The following is a 14,610-nucleotide window of genomic DNA, read 5'->3' on the forward strand; positions in this document are numbered from 1 at the left end:
GACCAAGAGTTTCCTTTTAAACATGCTCTTGAAGAATAATGGAAAAAATAATTTCGTGTTAAGAATAAAAAATCCCAGCATAAAAGTGTGAATATGGGGCAGAAGAAAAGACAAACCATAGTTAAAGATAAAAAAGAATGGGGCCTGGATATAAGGAGGGTAATAAAAGTATTTAGGAAGAAGGGAGGTGCCAGAACATGTAATCAAATTGGCCAAGGATAAAGTCAGATGCAAAGTTAGAGTTTGTACGACGTAATCCAGGATCCTGAAACTGAGGCCACAGCAGCACAGGCAAATAGGCATGCCCACTGCTTTGTACGGAGGGGATTTTGTTACCCTAGGAGTCAATCTAACAGAGTTAATAAATTCCTTAGTCTAAATAAAGATCCACGCTGTTTAAAAAGCTCCACAAAACCACCCTGCTAGGTGGTCACAAGTGAAAACTCATTTGAAAGTAAGAAAGAAACTAGGCTGAAAAGTATTTCGAAATATCTGAGAGTATGTCACTAAAATATATTACATTTTTAAGTCTCAATGTTATTACCTACCAAAGAAGATAGAGCTAACCAAAATCCATCTGATTTTAACCCTGTAGTGAAGATTTGCTCCTAGGTTACTTTCCACTCATTTAATTTTTTTTATTTTAATTTTTAAAATTTTTTCTTATTTTTGGCTGCACCCTCGGCATGTGGAAGTTTCTAGGACAGGGATTGAACTCGTGCCACAGCAGCGACCCAAGCTGCTGCAGTGACAACATCAAATCCTTAATTTGCTGCACCACTAGAAATCCCCCTAAAGCAGACTCTTATTCTGCCATGTGTTATCTGTGTGCCCACTAGCTTCTAGAGAAATGGTCTTCAAATTTTTCTGATCGTATGACCCAATTTATGCACATTTACTTATTTATAAATAATATATACCCTACTAAACTGATATGTAAATTATAAACGTAAATATTAAAACTACAGAAGATAAAAACAAGCAAAAGTAGAAATTCTAATACACTCCTCTTCTACCCCAATGGACCTCCTTTTCTTTGCATCTGCCCCTCTTCAGAGTCCACTGGAGGTCAGTAGGGTTTTTGGAGTCCCACTGCCAGACTGTAATCGCTAAAAAGCTGTGTACTTTGGGCAAAACTCTGTGTCTCAGTTTATCTGTAAAAAGAAGATAATAACAGAGCTTGACCCACAGAACTGCCGTGATGATTAAGCAAGCTAGTGCCTGTAAAGTGTTCCCCATCACTTGGCATGAAAAAATGCTCTCTAATGGTACCCATGATCTATGATCAATGCTTTGCAAGGAGCAATCCTTCTTTAGATGATTGCAGAGTTAAAGTTATATCTGATATTTTAGGAATTCCAGCTGTTTCATATACAATAATGTATGAAGATCTGCCACTTTCCCTTATTCCACTTTTTTTTTTTTTTTTTTTTTTTTTTTTTTTTTTTTTTTTGTCTTTTTGTCTTTTCAGGGCCGCACCTGAGGCATATGGAGGTTCCCAGGCTAGGGTCAAATCAGAGCTGTAGCTGCCAGCCTACACCAGAGCCACAGCAATGCGGGATCCGAGCCGCATCTGCAACCCACACCACAGCTTACAGCAACGCCGGATCCTTAACCCAATGAGCAAAGGCCGGGGATCGCACCCACAACCTCATGGTTTCCTAGTCGGATTCTTTTCTGCTGCTCCACAACGGGAACTCCCCTTATTCCTTCTTAATGCTGTGCCTTTTTCCTACTTTATCCTCCACAGCCTGGAGCTAAGTGCATGATTTTTAAAGTTTTTTGCAAAGTTGCAACTGTGTATTCCCCCTGAACGTATGAGTTCATAGTTTTCCCATGGAAAGCTAGAGTTAATTTGTATGAAAAAGACATTTTCATAATCTATCTAATATCTTCATATTCTGTTTAAGTTACAGAAGTGATGATCAATCCTAGCTGCTCGCAATAATGATATGTGGAGCCTTAAAAAGTCCAGATACGCAGCCTCAACTATAGGGCTTCTGAGTTGTCCAAAAGCTCTCCAGGTGATAATAGTGTGCAGCCAGGGATTGAGGGCCACTGAATAAGGGGAAAAAATCACGCTGTTATGTCAGTGTTCTCAATCCTGGCTGTACATTCCAGTCAGTGGGGAGCCCTTCAAAATACCAGCGCCTGATTCCCCTGAACCTGGAGATACAAAATGATCCGACAAGGTCTATACCCGCAAGGAGCCTAGTCAGTCCACTGAGGGAGACAAGTAAATAGGCGACAGAGCGAGGTATGTGGTAGGTCTATGAATAGGTTGCTGAGAAAACATAGGAGGGGGCAACCAAACTGGACCAGGGAGGAGGAACATGGTCAAGAAAGATGCTAAGAAAGTATGAGTTTCTACTTTTCCCTTCAAACCCCAGATTAAGCAAGGTTGTACTAGATTGGCATTCCAGTTGTTGGCACAGCCTTTCTGTGTAGCCCTTCTCTGCCTGTCAAAGCTAAATCTGGTTCGGAAGATTTTCGACCTCCAGCTGTTTCCGAAAGGTCTATGGACCTTGCCTTCAAGGTCACATTTATTTTCAGAGCTTATTCCTCTGAGTCTACCGACCACCCAGTCTAATACAAAATGACATTGTTTTACCATTCCCAATGTAACTCTTCCCTCTCCCTTATTCCAGATGTTCCTGTTTTGCTTTGTTTTACTTGCTTCCAACATTTTTTCCCCTCAGAGTGTAACTCAGTTTTCCTGGAAGAAAGCATTGAAACTGAGCGCCCCTAAAACAAAGTTCCCTTACTAGGTTTAAGATTAATCTCTCTAAAACTTTATTCCTGTTCTTATGCCCTCTGACCTCAATCCTGTGCTAACTGAACATTAATCAACCAGAGTCAGATGACTAAAATTACTATTGTTGATAATATCATTAAATGGACTTAAACTCACTATTATAGATATCATCTTTTTTTTTAAGGGCCACACCCGTGGCATATGGAAGTTCCCAGGCTAGATGTCAAATCAGAGCTACAGCAGCTGGCCTACACCACAGCCACAGCAATGATGGATCTGAGCCGCATCTGTGACCTACATCGTGAGTTGTGACCTATAGCTCACGGCAATGCTGGTTCCTGAACCCACTGAACAGGGCCAGGAATTGAATCTACATCCTCATGGACACTAGCCGGATTCATTTCCTCTGCACTACAGCAGGAACTCTAGTTACCATCATTAATGAGAAAACTCAAGTTGTTTCTCCAGGACAAGACGAGCTAACAGACCCCCAAGCCACAGACCACCTGGCCAGAGAATCATAAACCAGAGACATCTAGACTCCCCAAATTATTAATTAAGGAATGTCATAGAGGAGTTCCCACTGTGGCTCAGCAGGTTAAGAACTTGACTAGTACCCATGAGGATGCAGGTTCAATCCCTGGCCTTACTTAGTGGGTTAAGGATCTGGCATTGCCACAAGCTACAGCATAGGTCATGGATGCAGCTCTGATCTGGCATTGCTGTGGTTGTGGCATAGGCTGGGGGCTACGGCTCTGATTCAACCCCTAGCCTGGGCCCTTCCATGTGCCATGGGTGTGGCCCTAAAAAGACAAAAAAAAAAAAAAAAAGACAGAAGACAATAATTAATCCCAATATCTTTGTTCTACCCCCTTAAAAACTAACTCAAAGACCAAGCTGGAGAGGATCTGAGGCTTGCCTCCCACTGCCTTGTTTGGTGCCCTGCAAGAAATCCTTACTTTGCTGAAAACTCTTGTTGCCAGTTTGGCTTTCTGTGCCACAGGCACATAAGCTCTTTGCTTGGTTAACAGCACATGCTGAATATTTCTGATTATGCTTCAGAGCTGTTTAGATCATCACAGGAATATCAATTGTCCTACATCCACTATGTAAAAAAAAATTAATACATAATTCTCAATTAAATAGAGTTGAGAAACTCTTCTTCTCTCAACTTCTTTCCTGGCAAGGACTCAGCAATGAAAAGCCATGGGTTGTTTTTCTATAACCCTCCCAACTTTGTTCTCCTCCCTATGGACGTCCTCTCTTACCCTTGCCATGTGGGGACGGACTTGCACGTGGCTCGCCATGGTTGCAGACCCTGAACTGCAGTTCTCTGCTGATCTGAATAAACACATCTTTGCTGATAAATATCTGTTTATTTCAGATTGACAACATAAACACATAGATTTGGGGTTAAGTTTTGTTTTTTGTTGGTTGTTTTACACTCACCCAGAATGTGATACCTATAGGCTAGTTCTCAAACTGGATTACGCTTTTTTCCATTTATTTTTCATTTCCTTTGGAAGTACTTATTAGCAATTTGGGGGACTGTAGCTCACAATGACCCCTCACAGTAACCCCTTCACCCTTCCTGCTTCCCACTTCTTTTCTGCTGATCCTGCATCTATCCAGCCTCTAGGTGGGGAGGCACACCTGCCCATATTCTGGAATATGTAGGAATTCCATTGCCAGAATTTCCTTTTTTTTTTTTTTTTGCTTTTTAGGGCTGCAACTGCAGCATATGGAAGTTCCCCAGGTTAGGGGTCAAATCAGAGCTACAGGTGCTGGCCTATGCCACAGCCACAGCAACTTGGGATCCAAGCTGCTTCTGTGACCTATACGACAGCTCTCAGCAATGCCTGATCCTTAACCCACTGAGCAAGGCCAGAGATTGAACCCACATCCTCATGGATACTAGTCGGGTTTATTACTACTGAGCCACAACAGGAATTCCTAGAATTAAGTATTATTTTTTGAAGAACTAGTTAACCCCTGGTCCAGGAGAAGTTATTTATCTTTGGGAAAATGAGCTATAATATGGATGCAGGATAACTGCAAACCTCTTTGTAATCTACAATTTTTCAAGAGGTAGACTGGTCTTACAAAGATGTCAACACTGGTCTTTTAAAAAATGTCTATACCTGCTTGTAGATAGGGTTTCTTAAAAACTTCACTTACTTAGATGAATTAAGTTTATCCAAGGGACTGTCCTCAGTTTACAAGGACAGAAGTGTTCCTTGAGTAATTAAAATTTAAAGATATTTCTTATGATTGTAAGATTTAGAAAAATAGCTGATAAACCACATGATAATACAAAGTTTTGTTTTTTTTTTTTAATCTGGAAACAAAACAAACTTACAAAACCTCTATTAGAGTGAGACTTCTAGTTTCAAAGTAAAATATTCAAAGTAAAATTAAAAGATGTACTCAGTACTTAAGAGTATAAATACATGCAAATACTAGCTTAGCAAAAAAAAATCTATATAGTGAGCTGAACACCTATGTTAATATCAGTGGCATTCATAATCTTCAAAATATTTTAACAAAAACTAAGTGTTAATAGTATACAGAGGGAGAAAAAATCAGTATCTACTCAAGGAAAAGAAAATATTTTTAAAAACAGTTCTACACTCAATTTTGTTATTCTTTGAACAATGACAGTATGTACAATTGAAATGACATCTGTGCAAAGTTCGCAGGTTATCACATATAAGACAAACCCCACAATGATATTCTTTTACCCAAACATGAGGATAATAAATTTATATTTTCTAATACATTTAAATTAGTCTTGTAAATAAACCAGGCATTCTCTTTTCTTGTTTTGTTGTTACCTTGCAGGAAGAAAGTGCTTCACATAACAATTAATGTTTAGAAATACAGACTTTGGAGCTAGATAAAACCTTAGTTCAAATGCCAGCTCTATTACCTAGTATCTCTGAGACTTTGGGCAAGTTTCTTAACCTTACTAAGCTCATTTCCTCATCTACAGAGTGGAGGGAATAGATGTTGCAAAGACTGAGACTACATATGTGTTATTAGCTGAATTGCGTCCCTCTCCCAATTCATTTGCTGAAGTCCTAAACCCTAGCACCTCAAAATGTGACTGTATTTGGAGAAAGGGTCCTTTAAAAGGCAATTAAGTTAAAACGAGGTCATGAGGGTGAGCCTTAATCCAATATGACTGGTGTCCTTACAAGAAGAGGGAATTTGGACAAAGGTACAGAGAAAGACCTTGTGAAGACCCAGGGAGAAGACAGTCATCTTCAAATTAAGGAAAGAGGCCTCAAAAGAAACCAGCCCTACCCACATCTTGATCGCAGACTTCCAGCTTCCAGAATTGTGAGAAAATCAATTTTTGTTGTTTAAGCCACCTAGTATGTGGTACTTTGTTGTGGTGACTCTTAACAAATTAAACACATAAAGAACTTTGAATGTTACCTGGAACATGGTAGATAATCGGTAACTTACAACTATTAATTTATCAGAGCTCTGCTAATATTCAATTCCCAAAACTTCACACATAATTGAGGCCCTATAATGTTTAATTTCTGGCTCAGGAATCCCTGCATGTTCTTGGTGGGTACTGAGTTCTCTTTTCCAGGGCATTTCTCAAGGCTCTGTTTGCAGTGAGCACCCTTGAATGATGATGATGTTCCATCTTTCTCCAGATAAAGAATAGGCTTGCTCGTGCTTATTATAAAAGCTGGGTATTGCCTAAGCTCAGTGTTCCTCTCCTGTAACACAAACTTACTGTCTGTGCAGGCATTCATCATGGACTTTTTATGTCAGCCCTGTGGGACTTGGGAATACCGGGGACCAACATAAACCAACAGGAAGCTCTGGTTACTTTTATAAAGTCTTTGTCTTGAGTCTTCTGCCAATATCTCATGAAATTTTAACAGGCTAACTTGTGAGCTTGTAAACTGGCCAACACCTGAGAGCCTGCCTAGTTCTTGCCAGTTTTGACTTGAGAGAGCCATGGTTCTCTGGAGAAGATGAGAGCCCTGGTAGGCTGGGTTAAGAGATATGACTTGTGGCTCCAAGAGTTTTCACTTTGGCTTTCGCTCAAGTAGCGGGAAGACGGGAGGGGATGCAGGCCTCCTACTGTTTACCTGCTAATGAACACTTGGAGACTAAGTATGAAAGACAGCATTAAAACAAGCCACCCAAACGGTGCCATAGCATTAAAACAAGCCACCCAAACAGTGCCTTGGTTGTTGCTCACTTGCCTTGGGTTGGGGGAGGAAGACTGAACACGACAGCAAGGCGGTGTGCCCGCCTGCACTAGCTGAGGAGAAACTAGCTGTGGCTGCTAAGACAAGCGGTCCCCAAAGCAGAAAGAAATGCTGTCAGCGATGAGGAAATACTACTCTGAGTAGACCATAAATACAAGTTTTTTTGGGCAATAGTTGGGCAGCTGATCAAAACCAAAAGTTAACACAAGCGCTGCTTGCTGGGACGGAGCCATTCTCTCCCCCTACACTTAATACCTCCTTCGTCCTCCCCCCTGACCTCAGCTGCTGAAAGGAAAAAACCAAGCGTGATGGGGCACTTGGGGGAAGAAAGTGACTCACTTTTATAGTTCTGCTAGATACAGGTGCCCAAGTGACCATCCCACCCAGGGAAGTGGGCACTGACCAGAGGGTGGCCAAAGGTACCCAGGACTGCAGGGCTGAGGAGACACAGTGGTGTGTAGAGGGCAAAAAGAAAAATCCCTGGAGCCTGGGATGGGAGGGGAGAAGATGGCATCAATACTGAAATGAAGAACCAAAAAACTAAGCCCCTCCTTGCCTGCTTCCCTCCCTCTGCTCCTTCCTAGCTACCAGCCAGGAAGACCATGCCTCAGTGGCTATTAAAGCCCCTACTGTGAAAGTATTAAGTTTCTTGGTCCATGTTTCCACTGGGGAGGGAGGTGCGGGGAGGAGTGACTAAAGTAAATGAACAGGATTGGAGCAAATCGTGCGATAAAGAAAAAAAGTGACCCTGTGTGTGGGGCCCAATGGCCCAATTCAATGAACTCTTGCTATGAAAATATAAACTGGTATCAAGGTGGTTGTATGCTTAAACTTAAATGCTCACAAAGTGCCAGAAGTGATCCTCTTTCTCAGGGTATTGCTATAAGGAGAGAAATGAGACAAACTTCATACCATCCACCACCATGCCCTAAGCTATCCTAACCCATTCAGAGGCTAGGATTTAGAGTGAGCGCCTCTATGCGCTGATGCCTCAAGTGTTCGCTATAGAGATGACAAGCAGATGTTCTGGTGGTTGACAAGTTAGTAGCCTGTCTCAATGACCCTGACTGGGACCATTAGTTTCCTGGCTGTAGTGTTATCTACCTCTACCAACAGGAGTGACTCATAAACCCAAACAAAATTCACAACACTGTTTGCCAAGTAAAGTTCCTTGAGACCATCTGGAGAGATTCATAGCACTCAGTCCTTCTGGAAGTCAAAAAAAGAGATGCTGTTTCCCTGACCACCCACCATCATAAAGGAGGCTGAATACTTAGTAAGACTCGTTTCCAGCATTGGAGGCAGGACGTGCCATTAATGGCAGCTCCCAGATGTGAACATGCACATACATAGGAAGCAGGACAACTTTGTTTCAACCCAACTGATATGTTTCTCCTAGTGTTGGTGTGGTCTTACATTTGGCCATGTATGGAAACTGAGGCTGCAACTACTGGATGACACGACCTATGGGACTTAATCAAATTGATACAATGGTGATTCAAATCAGACTTAACAACAAATCCTGAGATACAGTGACCTGGGCCTGTTGGGGTTATGTGTCTGTATGTAGGGAAAATGGGCCACAAAGTTCTCTCCACTACAGACGGGAGTTGCATTTTGGCCCATCTACTGCCTCCTATAATTTTGGCAATGACAACAAAGATTAGCAAGTCAGTCAAAGCTCCCTTGCATGATTCATAATGGATAATAAATTGGTGTTGGACTACATTTTGGCTAATAAACAGACCTATTGATCCTCTCCTGGAATTTACATGTGACTAAATTTAGGACACTGGGGGACCTGACTGAGAGTCACTGCAGACTGGCTTCATCCTGCTGCTCAGAGTCTGCTTCAGTAGCCTTAATTTAGTTGCTATATGAGACCAACTGAATGGACTTGGAACTGACTAAGCAAACTGCTTGCCAGATTAATTACAGTGGCCAACAGAGTGGCATACTCACATGAACATTCAAGACTGGTCAAGAACATGCAGGCTGAGGAATAAACTGCCAGAAGAGGCTATCCATTATGGGTTGTGAGTGACACTGCATGTCATGACCTATCTCAGTCATGGCATCTTCTCAGTAGGCCATGACCTATCCTTACCCAGTCTGTGTCTCTGGGTTGCGTGTACTGAGCAACCCTGAGGCATGAGGTAACAACTACCCTGAACAAAGAACCGGATTGTTTCTGCTTATGAGAGAAGCAGAGGGTACCCAAAGCTCAGTGTTCCTCTTCTGGAACACAACACACAGCATGTGTAGGCTTCCATCATTGGCCCTTGGCGTTGCTCTTGTGGGACTCAGAGAAATGGGGAACTGATACAAAGCAACCTGAAGCTCTGGCTACTGCTTTTGCTGTGAATAATGAAAGTCTTTTGTCTCTGATCCAAGCATCTTGAATATTCTTCTGCACTGCAAGAAATAGTAACAGGCTAACTTGCTAGATTACAAGTAGGGTGAAGTCTCAGACACTGTACAGTTATTTGATAAATATCAATTATTTTTTTTTTTTGTCTTTTTGCTATTTCTTTGGGCCGCTCCTGTGGCATATGGAGGTTCCCAGGCTGGGGGTCGAATCAGAGCTGTAGCTGCCAGCCTATGCCGGAGCCACAGCAACGCGGGATCCGAGCCGCGTCTGCAACCTACACCACAGCTCATGGCAACGCTGGATCGTTAACCCACTGAGCAAGGGTGGGGATCGAACCCGCAACCTCATGGTTCCTAGTCGGATTTGTTAACCACTGCGCCACGACGGGAACTCCCTATTTTCTTCTTGGTAAAAGCTGGCATTTTATATACTAAGACCTGGCTACTAGAAAACTTATTGTTAGCATGATAAGTTATCAAGATTATTTTCCGAAGTCTTAGCCAGTAATACTACAAAAATAAAAAGCCCTCTGATTCCTGTGAATTTATCTGTGTATGTCCAAGTCCAGTAATAATTTCACTGTCTGTCTGAAGTACTAACAGTACTAAATCCAAAGCTCGGCGCCATGCCTCAATCTTTGGTGTAACAATGTCATAAACTCTTGGAATCTCTTCTAGTTTATCTGAAATGCCTGAATTAAAAATTCCACTATTTAGTTTAGTATATTCATTCAAGATGTAAGACAAAGGAGAGCCAGAGTCTACTGCATTTTGCAGATGCTGCTGAATCAATGTGCTGGCTTCACATTCTGATGAGTAACTGGCAGTATTACATAGGAGAGTTGAAAGGTACCTGTGCCATCCATTTGCCAGGCATTTAAGCACAGTTGGTCTGTATAGTGCCACAGATGAGGCCAGCCAAGAGGAAGTATTACGAAGCCATTCTGAACAGCCTTGGTTTCCTTTATGCAGAGATCGCTCTGCAAGAATTTGAAGATGGCTAAGACATAAAAATTCAACTGTGCCCCCTCCGAGGAAGACCTTCTGCTCTTTTAGAGCACAATGCAGGCGATAGGCACAAGTCCAGAACCTATCTTCTTTGGCTTGCATCTGGGCAGGGATTGGGCTAGTCAGCACTACTGTCACCAAATTCATTCCCTCTGTTTTTAACATGATTGCTATTCTTTGGATCTGCACTGAAGCACTGAAGGGAACGTTTCTCCAGAAGGTCACATAGACCCCACTGCCCACACAGTTTTCATTCACTTGTGTAACATAGGCCACTGGCACTGCTCCTGAAGCCTCTGCAAAAGCCTGCATCACATTGCTATTCACTGACCCAATTACCAGCCGCTTACTTTGTGTGCATTTTTCAATTAAGCGCTCAGATACACTTCCTTGTGCCAGGACAAGGTTCACGTTGAACCTGATTAATACCTGTAAAACATGACTTGTCCATAGTTCTTCTAGACTATCTTGCTGAAACTTTGTGCTTTCTGATACTGTGACAATATTTGTAGACTGGTTAAATCCTAGGTGACGATAATTCTCTGTGAGGTCACCCTCAATGAGAACTACCCGGGTAGGCTGATGCTGCAATTCCTTGATCACAGCGGTACTAGTTATTGATACAACAGTGATATATCCTGGACAGACGCAAGAAAAAGTTTCAGGTAAACCTGGTAAGCACCAAGTGAAGATTCTTGAAATGTCCAACAGAAATGGCCTTGAACTGCTGCCATGCTGCATTCCTGAGCTCTGACACTGCAGCCGTACTGCTTCATCCACCAGTTTCATGCTGCTGTGATCTCCGTGACTCAAACCCACCTCCAACTCTACCAACTCATCACATCTGTAAGTCTTAGGAGCAGCTGCACCACGTTGCTCTAGAAATCCATCTGGTTTGCTTATCCACTGATTATCATCTCTGCTACTAAAATGTCTACTGTGGGTTAGGACTGACTTTCTGCAGCGGGTGTCAGCAAGCAGACTGTTTTTCAGAACCTGAGGAGTTTGTGATGTGTTTTTATCTGTTTTGACCTTAGCCTGAGGCCTAAAGAGTTTAGGTGATTTAACAGGTCTCCCAGAAAGACTGCAGACAGCCAAGGACTGAGAGGTAACGTCTTTGAGATCATGCTCTTCCTGCCTCAAGCCAGTACCTGAAGGGATTTGTAGAAAAGGGAACAAGCTGACATTGAATGTTTCAAGACCAGAAAATGTCTTCGTGTTGTCTGTAAGGTCAAATACATTGCGGATAGGCACGTGAAGGGAAACGACCTCTTCAATGCAAGAGTTCAAGCCTTCTGACATTACAGACACTACCAATGAAATGGGGACACCCAAATGAAGACATTCTTCAGCAGCACGGCTCCATGCACCAACAAGAAACAAGAGAGTACTGGTTCCAGTTCTGTACATGTTATTTTGTGCTTGAACTGCTTCATTGAGAAGTTGTCCCACTGCATTGGTTAAATCCAAATTTTCAAGAAGCCTTACTGCTGAACTGATTAACACACTTTCGTGACACTCTTCATCTTGAATAAATTTGGAGGATTTTACTGGGCCTAGGAAAGTTCTTCCTGTTTCTGCAAATGATGAAAGTTGTTGAAGTCCCATGTGCCTTCTTTTGTTTATGACCCTGCAAGCCATCACCATGAATCATCATCTGCAAATAAAATTAAAACTTGGAACTTTATTCAGGGTAATTCATGGTTATAAAAGATGCTTAGAAAAGACAAATAAGATATAGTTCCTGCCTTTGAGAAGCTTCTGGTATATGTAGTTTCCATTACATACGGTCAGTGCAGTGATACAGTATTATAACGGTATTAATGATAAAGATATGGGTGTGTGCAGGAGGAACACTTCATCCAACAGGGGAAGTGGATCACCCAGGAAAGCAGTGTTTCCAGAGGAATGCGACATCCGAAATGAATCTTGAAGAATAATTTGAAACAATGAGCAAGTTGAAGGAGGCAGTAGTAAATACACATATGTGAAAAAAGCCACAGTATATTAGGGTAATACAAGTCATTTAGTTTCACGGGACTATAAAGCAAGTAGTGAGGAATAGTAGCGGATGAAGCTTTAGAAGAGAAAAGGAGTTGGATCAAGAAGGGCAGGATGTGCCATGTTGAGCCTGATCCTATCTATAATGGGAACCATAGAAGGGTTTTTATGGGGGGTGGGAGATATGAAGAAGAAACAGCTTGGTGTAGTGTTTGATAGCACATACTCTGAATCTAGAGGTCTGGGTTTGAACTTGTCTCTAATGCTTACTAGCTGTGCAGCCTTCAGCAAGTTTCTTAACTTCTTTGCCTTGTTTCCACACCTGAAAAATGAGGATAATAACAGAATCTACTTCATAGGGTTATTGTAAGGAGTAAATGAGTACACTATTTAGAACAGTGCCTCATACACTGATAGTGCTTTATCAGTACTTGTAATAATAATAATCAATTTATAATATAAAATTAAATAATATTAAAATTATTATTAGTAGCAGTATTTTGGATATATTACCACTATGATAACAGTGTAGAGAACTGACTGGATGAGTGCTTCATTGGAGGCAGAGAGCCCATGGTTTCTATATGAGAAGTGTGGTAGAGGATGAAGGTTAAAAGGATGGATTTGGTTATTGATCAGAATATAAAGGGGGGGATGTATTACTTAAAAGGAAGTTCATGAGAAATTAGACTTTTCCACATAATATTTCAGAATTCACCTTTAAAACCAACAGGAGGAAGTTATAAGAGAAAGGCCTTCGCCCAATAAAAAGAACTTTTAAACAAAGTACCCACTAAATGAAAAGCTCTCTATAATAAAATAACCTGTCTTGTGAGACATGAGCTCTTAAGGTACTAGAATTAAAACTGAAGACAATGTATGCTTTTATTCCAACTCTAAGGCTTTATAATTATTCAAGTATATTTGTATCACAACCTTTAAATTCAAAATATCAAAGAGCAAATGACTCTCACAGTTCTGCTTTTCCTCTAATACCGACCACAGCAATGGTAAATTTGTTTCAATAATACCTAGACTCATCCTTGAAGCTGAAGAGTACCACAGTTCGAGACACATCTTAGCATCAGCAGGAAGCTATAGCACAACTAGTGCTCAAGAGTAGCTTCCCAAAGGATTTCAAGGACTATGGAGAAAAGCCAGTACAGTCTAGGAAAACATACAACAAATTATTTGAACACAGCTTCAAAACCTCTTTTGCGAAATGTTCAATTCTGTAAAATAAAAATTCTTGATATATTCAGGCATACCACCTAGACAAGATCACCATATACTCTAGATTCCAACAATCCTGAGCCCAACAAGTCTTAAGGCTCTCTGATCTCATCATATCTTTGTTGTCCTCCACCCCATTGTATCAATTCTCTACTTATCCAGTTTAAATTCCCATTGACAATTATTACAATCACTCTCTTGCACATACACCTTCAAGACCCTTGTCTCTTTTGGTTCGTCTTACTCACCTTGCAAAGCCACTACTCCTGATGAAATTCAGCTCTGTCTATTTCATGCTTACCCTGGGGCAGCTGAAAATAAACAGAAAAAAACACTCAGCCATGCTGACTGGTGTCATTTTATGTTTAGGACTCTTAACTGCAAGTGCCCTTAATAATGCCTGGCAATCTATTTTCCCAGTTCATTTGCCTCCCCCTCCCCCAATGGTTACTGGGTTCTATGTTTTAAAGTTTTGTCTACCCCTGAGTACAAAGGGTATTCTATACTTTTTCGGCTGTACCCACAGTACATGAAAGTTCCCAGGCCAGAGATCATATCTGAGTTTTAACCCACACCACAACTGTGGCAATGCCAGATCTTTTACCTTGGCCAGGGATTGAACCCATGCCACCAATGACATAACACCGGATGCTTAACCTGCTGTGCCACAGCTGGAACTCCTCCTTATTTTTTCTAAAAGTTGGAGTTCCCGTCGTGGCTCAGTGGTTAACGAATCCAACTAGGAGCCACGAGGTTGTGGGTTCGATTCCTGACATTGCTCAGTGGGTTGAGGATCCGGCGTTGCCGTGAGCTGTGGTGTAGGTCACAGATGCAGCTGGGATCCCATGTTGCTGTGGCTGTGGTGTAGGCTGGCAGCTACAGCTCCGATTCGACCCCTAGCCTGGGAACCACCATATACCATGGGTGTGGCCCTAGAAAATACACACCAAAAAAAGTTATAAAGATTTAACCCAATGTCTTCTTCAAAGAGTTTTATCTTTTCAT

General features: G+C 41.7%; 1 protein-coding gene across 3 annotated transcripts in view; it reads right to left on the bottom strand.

Annotated features, from left to right (window-relative positions):
* Nucleotides 1-14,610, bottom strand: part of BBS12 (Bardet-Biedl syndrome 12) — an 80,527-nt gene that overhangs the window by 56,262 nt on the left and 9,655 nt on the right. For 2 of the 3 annotated variants that reach the window (XM_021100697.1, XM_005658913.3), the window contains exons 2-3: nt 13,854-13,916; nt 4,473-12,028 (exon numbers count right to left, since the gene is read on the bottom strand). In XM_021100697.1, the coding sequence (XP_020956356.1) occupies nt 9,874-12,018 (2,145 nt within the window). In that variant the 5' untranslated portion in view covers nt 12,019-12,028; nt 13,854-13,916 and the 3' untranslated portion in view covers nt 4,473-9,873. Of the gene's footprint in view, nt 1-4,472; nt 12,029-13,853; nt 13,917-14,610 lie in introns of those variants that run through there. The other variant, XR_002346426.1, reaches the window with a different exon arrangement.

This window comes from Sus scrofa, chromosome 8 (genome assembly GCF_000003025.6).
Source record: "Sus scrofa isolate TJ Tabasco breed Duroc chromosome 8, Sscrofa11.1, whole genome shotgun sequence".
Classification (NCBI taxonomy): Eukaryota; Metazoa; Chordata; class Mammalia; order Artiodactyla; family Suidae; genus Sus; species Sus scrofa.